Source organism: Mastigoproctus giganteus, chromosome 4 (assembly GCF_048544385.1).
Source record: "Mastigoproctus giganteus isolate SK-2022 chromosome 4, ASM4854438v1, whole genome shotgun sequence".
NCBI classification, from domain to species: domain Eukaryota; kingdom Metazoa; phylum Arthropoda; class Arachnida; order Uropygi; family Thelyphonidae; genus Mastigoproctus; species Mastigoproctus giganteus.
Genome location: NC_143578.1, coordinates 224,197,203 through 224,213,338, shown reverse-complemented (window position 1 = coordinate 224,213,338; position 16,136 = coordinate 224,197,203). Strand labels below are relative to the sequence as shown.

The following is a 16,136-nucleotide window of genomic DNA, read 5'->3' as shown; positions in this document are numbered from 1 at the left end:
TTAGAAGTCAGGGTAATCACCAAATGAGATATATCATCTTGCCTAAAAATCAGAGTGTCACCAAAGATAAGCATAGGAGCAGAAGAATCCTTTTTGTGAGATATAAGACAAGACTGAGTTTTAGAAGGATTGAAATCAACTAAGTTGTCTTTGCCCCACTAGAGAATTATCTGGAGATCGGCATTTAAGGAATTGGTAGCAGATATTCGAGAAGTTGAAGCTGATTGAACAGGGCAAGGTTTCTCAAATTGAAATGAAATGTGCTATCATCGGCAAAACTATGGATAGTATTTCCAGTCAATGGAAGAATGTCATTAATATACAAGAGGTAAGGAGTGGGGGAAAGAATTGAGCATTGGGAGACACTAGCATTAGTGGAGAAGTTAGAAGATAGAGAGAGCCATCTACCATCACCCCCAGTGAGTGGTCAGAAAGAAAACTGAATAACCAATTATAAAAAACAGTTGGCAAACCATAAGATGGAAGCTTGTTTAGAAGACCTTTATGCCAAACACAATCGAAAGCCTTTGAGATGTCAAGAGCAACTACCTCTGTTTCATTTAACTTTTCCATTGAATTTGTCCATAAATGGATAACATAAGCCAGCATATCACCAGTGGATCAATACAGACGGAATCCATACTGGCGATCGTTGATCAGACAGAAGGTTTCTAGGCAGTTTAAGAGTTGGCAGTTAATTGATTTCTCCATTGATTTCTTGGATATGAGAAAATTTCCAAGCAGAAGGAAAAAACACCGTTGGAATAAGAAAGTGAAAAAAGGCGACACAGAACAGGATTAAGTTCGGGAGCACAGGTTTTGAGAACAAGTGGAGAAATACCATCAGGACTCAGGGTTTTTTTAGCATTAAGATTCGTCAAAATCCTTCTGACATCCTTTTGACGGAAGACCAGAGGAGGCATTGAACGGAACGTGTTGGGAATGGTGGGAAGTGCTTTACCAAGATCATTAATACAAGAGTTGGAAGAAAAAATGGGATCTAGCAGGTCAGCTTTATCCTTGGCCAAAGTGACAACAGAACCATCTGGGTTTGACAGAGGTAGGAGCAGAGATGGGTAAAAGTTGTGGCCAATCGCTTTGGTAAGAGACCAGAATGCTTGGCTACCATTAGGGCAAGAAGCAAGTTTTCTACTTTTAGCCTGTTTAAAATCTAGTTTGGACTGATTAATAACTGCTTTACAATTGTTGTGAGCTTTGATGTATGCAGAAAATGAAACTGAAGGATTGAAAACAAGCCAATTATGATATGCAACATTCTTCTTTTGAACAGCCTTAGCACATTTATTGGAAAACCAAGGTTTAGATAAAGGAAGAGATTTTAAAGTGGAGTGTGGGATAAAGGATTCCATTCCTACAAGAATAATTTCACTGACACAATCTGAGCAAGCGTTAACATCAGAAGTTTTGAAACAGTAATCAGACTATGGAAAAGAAGAAAATAAATCTCTTAGGTCATTCCATTTTGCATTCTTGTAATACCAAAAACACAAGGTTGGGAATCACCGTGAGATAAAGGCTCCATTGGAGAAGATAATCACCAAGTTGTGATCTGAGGTGTCTAAATGACCACTCACTTCGACCATGTACTTAGAAGGGTTGTTTGTGAGAAAAAGGTGAAGCGTGTTCACTGTATGGTTAGGATTGGCCGGTATTCTGGTAGGTAAATGAGGAATCTGTGCAATGTCATTAGTAATCACAAAAGAATCAGCATCTTGACCAGCTGAGTCTGTGCGACCAGAAAACTGAAGCCAGCTGGAGTTGTGAACGTCACCAAGGAAAATTACCTCACTGTTAGGAAAGTTGGACTGGAGAAAGTAAAGTTGCAAAGAGAGGAAGTCAAAGAGCTCCAAGTGATTAGTGGAGTTGGGAGAACGGTAGAGACAACCAGAGAAGATTGAAAAGAGGAGATTCCAAATTACCAAGTCTCTGATAGGGAATATTGCAATGGATATATGCGCAAGTACCTTTGAGGCAAAAGGAGTCATACAGAGAATAATTTTGAAAAAATGAGATGAGATGAGCAATTGTTGAATCAACCGATAACTGAGATTCTGTCAGAAAAAGTACACAGAGTTTGGCAGACTGTAAGTGGAAATGGACATCTTTTAGATTAGAACTGATACCAAGTATATTTGTGAAATGAAATAGGAAGTGTTTGGGAGGTTCAGATCTTCTCACAGATAAGCTTGCTCTATTACTTTGACAATTCATAGTGTATTCAACAGTAAGAAAAAGTGGGGGGGGGGGGACATGCTGTAAGAAATAATGAAATTTTTGGATATGGCATACACATGGGAAGAATATACCCAGATCCTTGACATATGAGGGCAGTTCAATAAAGAATCACCCTGAACTAGCTGCAGAGGTGCCAGCCTGTCGATTCTTGGCACAGGTTTTAGTCCTTCTCTACATAGCCACCCTGCAGATTTACACATTTTTCCCATCGATGGATGAGGCTACGGATACCATTTTTTGTAGAAGTGGTGAGGTTGGTCTTTGAACTACAACTATGTTGTAGAAATGAGTATCTCGTTTTCAGGGAAGTGAGTCCCCCGAAGAAATGATTTGAAGGATGGAAACAAGAAGTCTGATTGTGAAAGATCAGGTGAGTAGGCTGGATGGGGCAGTATTTCACATCCACAAGTGGCTGCTTGTGTTGTTGCAATTTCAGAGTGTGAACTGGAGCATTGTCTTGATGCATTCTCACACCTTTGGACAGCATACCATAGCTACATGTTTTGATTTTTTCCCATAATTTTGTGAGTAAGTTGGCATAATAGGCACCTGTAATTGTTCTACCTTTCGGCAGGTAATCAGTCATTATTATGCCTTTCTCATCCCAAAACACTGTCAGCAAGACCTTTCCTGCTGACGCTTGGACCCTTGCCTTCTTGGGGAGTGGGAAACCATGATGTTGCCATTCCATGGACTGCTTTTTACTTTTAGGGTCAAAATGGTGTATCCAACTTTCATCCTGAGTGATTAGATGAGAGAAAAAGTCTTCCTCATTTTTTTGGCACAGGGCTAACAACGCTTGTGATTTCTGTTTTCTAGAAACCAGTCAATAATCGAGGAATCCATATTGCACTCAAACAGTCCATCATGACCAACTCAAATTGGTCATGGACTGTTTCAACAGAGCCCACACTAATCTTCACCTCCTGAGACAATTCATGCACTGATATCTGGTGATCTTCCATGATTAATGACTCCACTTTTCTGATCATGCTGTCATCAATGGCTAAATGAGGACGACCCGGAATGGGCTCAGATTCTACCGATGTCCGACCACACCTAAATTGTCTATGCCAGTGCTTCACAATGCCTTAGGATGGGGCTTCATGCTTATATACAGCAGTCATCTTCTCATAGATTTCATCCTCAAGAACAGATACCGGATTACAGCTCTGGCTTTAACTTTGTCGATGACGCTATTTTGTCACAAGTTCAGCTCTGAAAGAGAAAAACAAATTAAGACAGGGCTGAAATTTTACACCTCTAGTACAGAGAAATATATATGATGCTACACACAAAATATCATGACTCTGAGATATATGGAAGTAGGTGAGCGATTCTTTATTGAACCATCCTTGTAACATGGCCTCGACAATGCCCCCTGCATGCACCCCCTACTTGAACTCCCTCCAGTCACTATCTGGCAGAGTAGATGTAGCAGGCTTATACACTGGCTGATCCGGAAGCCTCCTAAAGAGTTAACAATAGGTTCGGTCCGGTGTACTAACTAGCGGCCAGCCTGCAAACAGCGTTTTAGAGCTGTACCCTCAAAATATAAGGAAGTTTGGAACTCGCCATGATGTCCATCATACCCTTGAAAGACATCAGTCATAGTGCATGATAGAAGAGATGGGAAGGGTTGACCGGAACTTAGCTCTGGAGACTAAACATGGGTTCCTCCACTTCAAGCTTCCAATAAGCAAAGTGATGGTATTGCACCGGTTGATGAGAGTCACCTACCACCTAGTATTGCCTGGTAACACAGAGGGGGGGGGGCACACCTCGACCCCTGCTTACGTTGGTTCCCACCTGGGTGGTCACCCATAGTGTGCTTGCGCATGGGGGTTATACACAGGATTACTAACAGTCCCACCATCGTGAAGGTGCAAACAGAGGATTTGGCTGTCACAGACCGTCGGGACTTCACCGAAATTGGGTCCACTTGACTTGAGTGTCACCTGAATCTCAGTTCCATCAGTGTTTTAGACTCCCGGGTAGCAAGTACAGCTTGTCTGGAATATATCTGAGAGAATGTCTGCGACAATCTCAAGGACCAAAGGTGACTCACTTTCACCCCGGGGGACCAAGGGTGATACACTTTCACCACTGCTCTTTAATTTGGCTGTGGTAAAGGTGATAAGAAAAGTGGAAGAGACAGAGAAAGAAGTACACCTGAATAGATTACCAGGCTTTCGCATATGCAGATGACATATGCCTGGTCAGTGATGATATACAGAGAGTCATCTCTAATTTAGTAGTGTTGGATAAAGTTAATCTTATTGGTCTAAAAATAAACAATAATAAAACAAAATAAGATAAACTTAGCAGAAAAAAGAATATTGAGGATACCAATGTCAACACTGGAAATCAAACAGTCTAGAAAGTATTTGGTGGTCACGGGCTCGAACCCCGGTCTAATCAAGACGTGTGTGCTACGCACTGCTGCTCCTGCCCACTTGGCTACGGAGGAGCCAATTCAAATCATAAAGATTAGAAAACTGAGATGGGCTAGACATGCTATCCATACTGATGACACATTCATCAAATCCTCACAGGAATCCCAGTTGGGATTCCTGTGAGAGAAAAGTAAAGCTGGCAGACCACTCCTTGAGATGGAAGGATGGTATAAAGAGAGATATTAGGGTAATTTTCAGAGGAGAGGTGAAGTGGAGAGGCTTGCAGACCAAGCACCATGGAGCGAGTAGGTAAATATTATTTATTTGCTTTTTTGGATGATGCTGTGTAAGCTTTTCTTCCAATAATATTGCCAATACTACTATTAATATTAATGAAAATGGATAATTCTTAATCTTTTACGGAAAAGTGTGGAGAATTTTATTTCTAGGAAGATACTCTCTAATGATTATAAAGGATATTTTTACTACTTCATCCGGTGGATGAGAGGGGGGGGGGAGAAGACATTATCAAGAAGCAGTAATCTTGTTTTCAAACTATGTAGTTTATATAACTTTTTCAAAAAAGATTATCTGTTTTTTAATACTTTTTTTTTTAAACAGTTACTTACCTCCAATGGATCTACAGGCTTGGAAAAAACTGCAAATCTTCTTTCTCTCAGCAATTTGTTAATGACATCCCGCAAAAATATTCTTAATTCTCTCAGTGTTACTTCTTCACTTTCTCTCAATTTTTTAAGTTCTGAATCAGTTAATTTTCGTGGTTCAGGAGAAAGAGGAACAATTAGCAGTGGTTCTTCACATTTATCTAAGCCAAAGGAATATTACATGTACGTAAAAATTAATACAACCTAAGTATTATGTAATAAGAAAGTGATTAACCATCTTAAATATAAGGATCATTAAAAAATTTTGCCTCGATTTTTTCATATGATTTTTTACATGTACAATATTTCTACGTAATCTGTCTTTTACTACAGCTTTCTGCTATATAAACACAAGAGTAGTATTCCATGCTAGAAGTTCTCTTCAGTCTTGGAGACATTTTTTTCACTTCAACAACAATTCTGTCATCATTTCTACTTCTGTCCATGAATGGTACCCATCAATGGGCTTAAAAAAGCTGGCAGTTTCAAGGGGCAAGGTGGTGGGCAAAATGTGGGGGTGACCCCCAGAGGGGTCACGGGATAAATTAAAGAGGTCGTGGCAATTTTTAAATAAAATTATTTTTTGTGTACATAAAAGCTAAAAAAATTCTTGTTAAAATTACTTTTTTCAACACTGTAGCTGTAGAGACCTCACTACTCGAAGTCTGCCATACGAATGAACCATACTGCCACTTTTTTTTGGGTGATTTCCTTTAGTAATGTCCGCATCGTGAATACACCTTAATTTCCTCTCTGGCTATGAACACACAGAAAGCAGCTGACTAGTGTGACTTCTCAGTATATATTTAAAAAAAAAAAAAAAAGAGTAAACTGCAGTCATTATCAACCCACTGCAGGATGGAAGCCTCCTCAACAATTCACGTTGAGGGAAATAGACCATAATCTGCCACACTGATCCAGTGAGGGTTGGCAGATCGACCGTATTTAGCAGTCAGGGGCTTTAACCCCGGTCTACTCAAGGAGCGTGTGCTACTGCACTCCCGCTCCTGACCACTGGGCTACGGAAACCCTCAGTATGTATTAATACTTCTCAATACACTTGCTGAATGATAATCCCTTCAGGTCTTAATTCGTGTTTTCAACAGCACAAATTTTCAAATTGCCTAAAGGCCAGAGGTGTGAATATGCAGTGGCAGTAAATAGCAAATCTGTTGCACACATGCTTTATTCTGCTTCATAATTTGGTGCTTTCATGTGAACTTGGAAGTGTTTTTCATTCTTCTGCTACTTTCTACTTTTTATATTGCTCGTTTCATGTTATCGTCTTTGTTTTTAAGAAGAAAAAAAATATGTTTTTAAGAATAAAAAAAAAACAAAACGGCCAAAGAGTGACAACAATAATGTTGCTACAGGTACTTCTGAAGCTAATAAGGTAAGAAATATATCATGCGAAAATTTGGACATAACGTTATTTAAATTGAAGTGCAACCACCAATTTCTGGAAGAGAGCCATTATATGCCAAATAAAAAGGAATGAAAAAGACTAGATAATATCAAGAGGAATTTATGAAGTATAACTTCACTTACAGTGTTGATGATGAGCAATGTCCTGTGTGCATAATATGTTATGAAAAACCTATTAAATTAAAATAAACTTACATACGAAACATCCAGAGCTAATGGAAATAACTGAATCCTTTTTCAAAAGATGCACCAACGCTATATAAGGTGTGAAATCTTTCATGAAGAAACATACGGCAGTTCCTTGTAAAGTTTAAAGAGCATCGTTGGAAATTTCACATTTAATAGGAAAACATTTGTAATCGTACACTATTGCTGAATCTCTTGTTCTCCATGCAAAGTTTTGAAAGATGCAGTAAGTGTGATCAGCTTTATTAAAAGAAGAAGCTTAAATAGCAGACTTTTCTCTATACAGTACTTCACAACGAAATGGGATCCGCTTATGAAATGCTTCTTTTATATACGAGAGGTGGTTGCCCAGTGGTAAAGTGTTGAGACTTCTTTTTGATCTCAAACATGAAATTTTATTGTTTTTACCAGATAAAAATCAGAATCTTGCTCAATTGTTTATAAATCACATGGCTTGGAAAACTTAGTTACCCTGTTGATATATTTGAAAACTTAATGATTTAAAAATCTCCAAGAACAGGGAACAAATATATTAACACTCAGTGATAAAATAGAAGCTTTCAAAAAGAAGCTTAATCTTTGGAAAACTGAATTTGAGCGTAATAATACTGAAATGTTCCCATGCTTTTCTAATTTTCTAAAATTAATATTGACATTTTACAATTTAAGGGTATCGTTGCCACCTACCTAACAATGCTAATTAAGAATTTTTCCAAACTAATTTTAATGTATGTCCAGAAAAAAGTTTTGGATTTGTGATCCCTTTACTTTTGAAATTTCTTCATGTTGTGAAATTACTGTTCAGCAAAAGGAAGATCTCATCGACCTGTTGCTAACGAAGCATTAGGTGCTCGTTTCAAGACTACAACTTGTGAACAATTTTGGCTTTCTCTTCGAGACAAGTATCCACAAAAATGGCGATACAAACATTGCTACCTTTCAGATCTACGTATTTATGTGATGTTTGTTTCTCAAAATCAACAGCTATAAAAACACAACATCCTTGGTCATCCTTGAGGTTGTCACAGACATTCTCTCAGATATGCCAGACAAGTTGTACTTGCTACGTGGGAGTCTAAAACGCTGATGGAACTGATATTCATGTGACACTCAAGTCAACTGGACCCAATTTCGGCGAAGTCCAGAGGGTCTGTGACAGCCAAATCTCTCTTGTTCTCCATGCAAATTTTTTCACGATGGTGGGACTGTTAGTAATCCTGGGTTTAATCTCCATGCACAAGTACATGGTGGGTGACCACCCAGGTGTGAATCAACGTAAGCAGGGGTCGAGGTGTGGTGCCCACACCATATGGAGAAATGTGCCCCTCTATGTTACCAGGCAGTACTAGGTGGTAGATGACTCTCATCAACCGGTGCAATACCACCACCACTTTGCTTATTGGAGGCTTGAAGTGGTGGAACCCATGTTTAGTCTCTAGAGCTAAGTTCCGGTCAACCCTTCCCTATCTCTTAATCATGCAGTATGATTGATGACTTTTGGGGCTATGATGAATATCGTGGTGAGATCCAATATTCATTACATTTCGAGGATACAGCTCTAAAATGTTGTTCGCAGGCCGGCCGCTAGTTACTACACCAGACCGAACCTATTGGTTACTCTCTAGGAGGCTTCCGGACCAGCTAGTGTATAATCTTGCTACCTCTACTCTGCCAGATAGTGACTGGAGGGAGTCCGAATAGTGTGTATGTAGGGCACATTGTCGAGGTCACGTTATGTCAAGGATCTGGGTATATTCTTACCAAGTGTACGCCATATCCAAAAATTTCATTACTTCATACAGCAGGTCCCACCCACTTTTTCTTACTATTGAAGCACCATGAATTGTCAAACTAATAGAGTAAGCTTATCTGCGAAAAGATCTAAACCTCCCAAGCACTTCCTAATTCATTTCACAAATATACGTGGTCTCAATTCTAATCTCAACAATGTCCATTTCCACTTGCAGTCTGCCAAACCCCATATACTTTTTCTGACAGAATCTCAGTTATCGGTTGATTCAACTGCTGCTCATCTCAGATGCCCTAATTATTCGCTGTATGATTCTTTTTGCTTCAAAGGTGGTACTTGTGCATATGTCCATTCTGATATTCCCTATCAGAGACTTGGCAATTTGGAATCTCCTCTCTTTGATCTTCTCTGGCTTAAAATCTCTCTACCTCATTGTGTCAAATTCATCTGTTGTCTCTACCGTTCTACCAACTCCACTAATCACTTGAAGCTCTTTGACTTCTTATCTTTGAAACTTGACTTTCTCCAGCACAACTTTCCTAACAGTGAGGTAATTTTCCTTGGTGATTTTAATGTTCACAACTCCAGCTGGCTTACGTTTTCTAGTCACACCGACCCAGATGGTCGAGATGCTGTGGCTTTTGCAATTACTAATGACCTTGCACAGATTGTTCATTTTCCTACAAGAATACCGGACAATCCTAATCATACAGCCGCCAACAACACGCTTGATCTTTTTCTCACAAAAAAAACCCTTCTAAGTACACGGTCGAAGGAGAGGTCCTTTAGGCACTTCAGATCACAACTTGGTGATTGTCTCTTCTCCAATAGAGCCTTTATCTCATGGCTATTCCCAACTTCATGTTGTTTGGCATTACAAGAATGCAAAATGGGATGAACTGTGAGATTTCTTTTCTTCTTTTCCTTGGTCAGATTACTGTTTCAAAACTTCTGATGTCAATGTTTGCTCAGATAGTGTCGGTGAAATTATTCTTGCAGAAATGGAATCCTTTATCCCACACACCACTTTAAAATCTCATCCTTTATCTAAACCTTGGTTTTCCGATAAATGTGCTAAGGCTGTTCAAGAGAAGAATGTTGCATATTGTAATTGGCTTGTTTCTAATTCTTCAGCTTCAATTTCTACCTACACCAAAGCTCGCAACAATTGTAAAGCAGTTATTAATCAGTCCAAACTAGAGTTTGAACAGGCTAAGAGTAGAAAACTTGCTTCTTGCCCTAATGGTAGCCGAGCATTCTGGTCTCTTGCCAAAGCTATTGGCCGCAACTTTTGCCCATCTCTGCTCCCACATCTATCCAAACCAGATAATTCTGTTGTCACTTCAGCCAAGGATAAAGCTGACCTCCTATCATCCCATTTTTCTTCGAACTCATGTATTAATGATCTTGGTAAAACACCTGCCACCATTCCCAACACGCTCCATTCAATGCCTCCTGTGGTCTTTCGTCAAAAGGATGTCAGTAGGATTTTGATGAAACTTGATGCTAAGAAAGTTCCAGGTCCCGATGGTATTTCTCCACTTGTTCTCAAAACCTGTCCTGAACTTACTCCTATTCTTTGCTGCTTTTTTTCACTATCTTATTCCAAAGGTGTTTTTCCTTCTGCTTGGAAATTTGTTCGTATCCAGCCAGTTCCTAAAAAGGGTGACAAATCCTTCCCATCCAATTATTGTCCCATTGCAATTACTTCTACTTTTTCTAAAGTAATGGAGAAATCAATTAACCGCCAACTCTTTAAACTACTTAGAAACCTTATGTCTGATCAACAATTGCCAGTATGGATTCCGTCAGTGTCGATCCATTGGTGATATTCTGGCTTATGTTACCCATTTATGGACTAATTCAGTGGAAAGGCTCGGTGAAATACAAATAGTTGCTCTTGACATCTCAAAAGGCTTTTGATCGTGTTTGGCATAAAGGTCTTCTAAACAAGCTTCCATCTTATGGTTTGCCAACTGTTTTTAGTAATTGGTTATCCAGTTTTCTCTCTGATTGCTCACTGAGGGTGATGGTAGATGGCTCCCAATCTTCTAACTTCTCCACTAATGCCGGTGTCCCCCACTCTTTTCCTCTTGTATATTAAATGACCTTCCATTGACTGGAAATCATATCCATAGTTTTGCCAATGATAGCACATTGCATTCTACTTTCCATTTTGAGAAACCTTACCCTGCTCAATCAGCTTCAACTTCTCGAAAATCTTCTAGCAATCCTTAAATGCCAATCTTCAGGTAATTCTCCAGAGGAGAGGCGAAGACAACTTAGTTGATTTCAACCCTTCTAAAACTCAGTCTTGTCTTATTTCTTGCAAAAAGGATTCTTCTGCTCCTATGCTTATTTTTAGTGACACTCCAATTTCTAGGCAAAATGATATATCTCTTTTGGGGATTACCCTGACTTCTAATCTCTCTTGGCACAAGCACATTACAAATATTGCTTCCACTGCATCTAAAAAACTTGGTTTTCTCTTTTTCTCTTGGCATTACTTTTCTTCCAAACAGCTGCTCACTTGTATAAATTGCAAATCTGCCCTGCCACAGAATATTGTTCCTGCATATGGGGTGGTGCCCCAAAAACCTCTCTCAGGCTTCTTGATTTCATTCAAAAGAGGGTAGTCAGGTTAATTAATGATTCATCTCTCCACTCCCTGTCTCATAGACGTATTGTTTCTGCCGCATGCCTCTTCTACAGATACTTCCCTGGGCACTGTTCTTCTGAATTGGCTTCTATAATTCCCTCTCTCTCTCTCTCTCTTTCAAAACAGTCAGAACATGTGCCGCCACCAGCCAACATCCATTTACTGTCCAACTCCAAACTCACAGAACGAGTTTTTCATCTTCTTCGTTTATTCATTCAACTGCCATTTTCTGGAACAAACCTTCCTTCATACGTATTTCCTGAAAATTACAGTCTACAGAAGTTCAAGTCCAATGTCAACAAATATCTTCTTTCATCTTCTCAACCTACAACCCAAGCACGGTACTAAGTACTATAGGTTCTAATACCTCTCGTGTTTGGGGTTTACATTAAAAAAAAAAAAAAAAAACATCATTCCAGAATTGACACGAGATTATCCATTTCAAATATGGATCAAATATGATCGGTTATCCATCTCATTAACTGTTTTGTTTTGAAATCACTTATTTTTTTTTTATTGTTTTGTAATCTTAATTGAAGAATATGAATTTGATTTGTTTTTCCTGTATTCAATTAAAATATTAAACAATTATTTTAATGTGTAAATTAAAAATTACTGTAATGTGTAAATTAAAATTTAAACAATTTTTTTTATTCCTTTCCCAGTAGTTAAATAAAATTTTCTACCACAATTTATAAAATGCTATTTTTTCCCGGCTAAAAAAGTCTGGTCATCCTACCTTGGGTTTTACATTGAGGGGTCACGTAAATTTTTTTATTTAATAAAGGGAGTCGCGAGCGAAATAAGTTTGTGTGCCACTGGCCTAGACTATATGATGACTGAGCCAAAGCACTCCAATGCAGCATCTTCCCTATCTTTTTCTAGTAAGCTCTTTATCTGTACTGAAGGCGCCTCCGTAGCCAGGTGGGAAGGAGCAGCAGTGTGTAGCACACGCTTCTTGATTAGACCGGGGTTCGAGCCCGTCATCACCAAATATGGAGGATGCGGACAGGTCAGGGAATGACCACCGCATATCCCGGAGCAATATGGCCTTAGTTGCTAATGCTCCTAAAAATCCAAATAACAAACAAACGTCTGTACTGAATATATAGGTACCAGTAAGGATGGGGAGCGTATATCTCCATAATTTATATTGTTTTTTTTTTATATAATAAAGGGAGTCGCCAGCGAAATAAGTCTGTGCGCCACTGGCCTAGACTGTATAATAACTGAGCCAAAGCACTCCAATGCAGCATTTTCCATATCTTTTTCTAGTAAGCCCTTTATCTGTACTGAATATATAGGTACCAGTAAGGATGGGGAGTGTATATCTCAATAATTTATATTGTTTGCCCCCCTCCCCCCCAAAGTAACTGATTTTTTTTATATGTAGAAAACTTCTAGAAATCCTCTGAAGATTGGGGTTCTATGTCATTATGCTGCTGAGGTTCAAAGAATGCCCTTTCAATAACATTGGTCTGCAAGGAAAGTTCCAATTTTTACTGCTAATAAGTAATCTGAATTACATTTTTAATGGAAACTTTGAAAGTTATTTGAAACTTTCTGACAAAAATATACATATTATGGATTCGTAACCTAGTGGTCAAGTGCAAGGGTTCAAGCCTCTGACTGCTAAATACAGCCGATACGCCAAATTGTACTGGATCAGCAGGGCAGATTATCATCCCTTCCCTCAACATGACTTGTTGAGGCGGCCTCCATCCTGCTGTGGATTAATAATGGGTGCAGATTTGTGTTTTATTTATTTATTTATACGAGGGGTTTACCCTCGAACATGTTGCTGTAGGGGTATCAAAAGTTTTGTGCCCTGACCTAGATAAAACATCAGTAGGAAGATGTCATTTTTAATATAATTTTTACATATTCAATAACTAACACATGAAATTTCATTCCTGTAGATGATCTTACACCAGAAAGTGGAGCCTGGAATCTGAGGAAGGATGCTACGGTTGACAAAGTGGAACATCGAGCAGTGATCAAGTTCCTGCATTTGCAAGGCAAGAAAACTCAGGAAATTGACGAAGAAATGAAAACTGTGTATGGGCAGAATTGTCCATCCTATGACCCTGTAAAAAAGTGGAAACGGGAGTTTCAGTGTGGTCGTACAAGTGTCTTTGCTGAGCCAAGAGAGGAAGGCCATCAACATCCACAGACAGTGAGACGGTTGCAAAGACTGAGCAGCTGGTGCTTAGTAACAGACGTGTGACAATTCATTTCATTGCAAATGCAGTGGGAATTAGTTATGGAACTGCATACAGCATTTTTCATGACCATCTGCACATGTCTAAAGTCTCCGCACGATGGGTTCCAAGATTGCTGATGCTTTTTCAGAAGCCATTGCCGCCGCCACCACCAACTTTGTTGTCCAGTGCTGCACCCACCCTATTCTCCTGACCTAGCATTGTCAGACTTCTTGTTTCGAGAAATGAAGAAACCATTGTGTGGACGCCACTTTGATTCGTCGTAGGAAGTCATCAATGAAGTGGAATTGTGGTTTCAGGCAAAAAAGTGCAGACTTCTATGATCAAGACATTAAACAACTGATCCATAGATGGGAGAAATGTGTTACTATACATGAAGAATACACAGAAAGTTCCTGTGAAGTTTCACCTTTCTAGGGCTATTATTTCTAGGTAAGGATAAAAATTTTTTGATACCCCCTCGTATAAATATACAGCAGACTCGATTTACCGGAATACTTCAAGACTCCAAATTAAAAAAAAAAAAAAAAAAAAAACACCAGAAATCATAAAATTCAAGTAATAACTAGAATAGGTATAAACAGATATTTTGCAAGTCGTAAATAAGGGACAAGAAGCGGTGTTAAAAAAGAGACCAAATGTTTAGTTTATTTTAGTGCACCGCATCAATCGTGTTCCGTTGCACCAGCAAAAGGACAAATTTTGTTTCGTTATTTATGTCAGGAATGTTGGAATTTTTTTATAGTAACTTTTTTTTTTTGTTTAGAAATCGCAAAAATGATGAGCAAACGGAAGAGTTGTGCTTTCAAAACTTGAAATCTCTAAAGAACCATAATAATGTTGGTGACCAAACCATATGCGACATTGTAAAAAATAAAGGGAAGCTATTAGATTTAAAATCGACAGGACAGCATAAAAAATAAATGCATGTCCAATAAGCACTACTCACGTATTGGACACATGAGTAGTGCGTGGCAAGTTTTTTCATTTTTTATCTATTGCCATACTTTTTACGTAGGTTGCTGGACATTTTTCGATACAGTAAGTCCCTGACTTACTGTAACATTATTTTTATTATTTTTTTTTTATATGACTGAAGATTTCAGTGTAGGGGAAACACATTTCACCGCAATAACATAAAAATCCACAGAATTCCAGCAATTGGTATTATTGCAAATGCAATAAGATCGAGTTTACTACCCATTTATTATTATTTGACCATATGGTACAAGGAAGCCTGAGGCTTACGTTGTACCAGACAAAAAAAGTTTCTGAGTAACCCCCTCCCCCTGAGAGAGAGAGAGAGAGAGAGAGAGAGAGAGAGAGAGAGAGAGAGAGAGAAATGATGATATCCAGCTCAGGACCCTGGGTGTGCCAAGCGCATACTCACCAGATGTGAGTCCCTGGGAATATAACAAATTGTACTAAGCCTAATAAAACAGAAACTGCAAATTGTTTTATTATTTTATGGTAGTGACCTCCAGAAATGTGCTTTAGTAAAATACAAGCTATCATGGGGTTATAAGTGAGTTTTTGCACTGTGAAGTTCTTTTCTAGAAAATTTAATTTTGACTGTTATCATATCATGGTGCCGACCAAGAGAATAAGTGACAGCAGTACTAGTAAATCTAATAAGAAAAGGAAAGCATCGAGTTGGATCAGAAAATTAAAATAATAAGGATGTATGAAAATGGCCAAACATTAACAAAATATCGCACAGAATTCAGATTTGTCAGCGGAAAAGGGGAACACAATAAAAGAGAAAGACAGAATACAAGAAGCAGTGAAGTGATTTGCACCAATGTACTATAATAACCAAGGCTACGAAATACAAATCAGTTTTTACAGTACAATAACATGCGTTTTTTTCTTCCTTTTATGCCTTCATAGCTGAGTGGTCAGGAGCAGGAGTGCAGTAGCACACGCTCTTTGAGTAGACCAGGGTTCAGGCCCCTGATTGCTAAATATGGTCGATCTGCCAACCTGCACTGGACCAGCATGGCAGATTATGGTCCATTTCCCTCAGCATGAATTGTTGAGGAGGCTTCCATCCTGCAGTGGGTTGATAATGGCTGCACTTTACCTTTTTATATATTTTCTTTTCTTATGTGCCACTCTGGCTACTTCACCTTTGTCCCCAGATATATCAGGGATATAGTAGCAATATTTTATTAGTCATTCCCAAGTTATGTAAGAAGTCCTGGAACGTATCCCTTTACGTATGTTGGGGACTTACTGTATTTTTGGATTAACCGGGAAATCGATTAGCCAGGAATTTTTTTTTACCATCCATCACGAAAAATTGAGAGTCTACTACACACACACACACACACACACACGCACGCACGCACACAGTACTGCCATAAATACTGTCACCAAAGTAAGATTCCCGTAAAAATAGAAAACGATATCACAGAGCTGTGGGTTTTGCATCATGTGTGGTACTAATGTATGGTTTTCTTTAACAGGTATCATCAACTAGTAAAGGAAGCCAGTGAAAATGGAATGGGGAGATAAAGAAAACATTTGGCAGCCTACCACAGGAGAATAGGACAGTTCCTAACTCCAGCTCTAATG

At 38.9% G+C, this 16,136-nt stretch overlaps 1 protein-coding gene across 1 annotated transcript in view; it reads right to left on the bottom strand.

The window, feature by feature from the left end:
* Positions 1-16,136, bottom strand: part of LOC150087437 (ATPase family AAA domain-containing protein 2-like) — a 450,193-nt gene that overhangs the window by 185,538 nt on the left and 248,519 nt on the right. Inside the window, exon 18 of the mRNA XM_090372484.1 lies at positions 5,282-5,466. Within this exon, the coding sequence (XP_090228610.1) occupies positions 5,282-5,466 (185 nt within the window). The remainder of the gene's footprint in view (positions 1-5,281; positions 5,467-16,136) is intronic.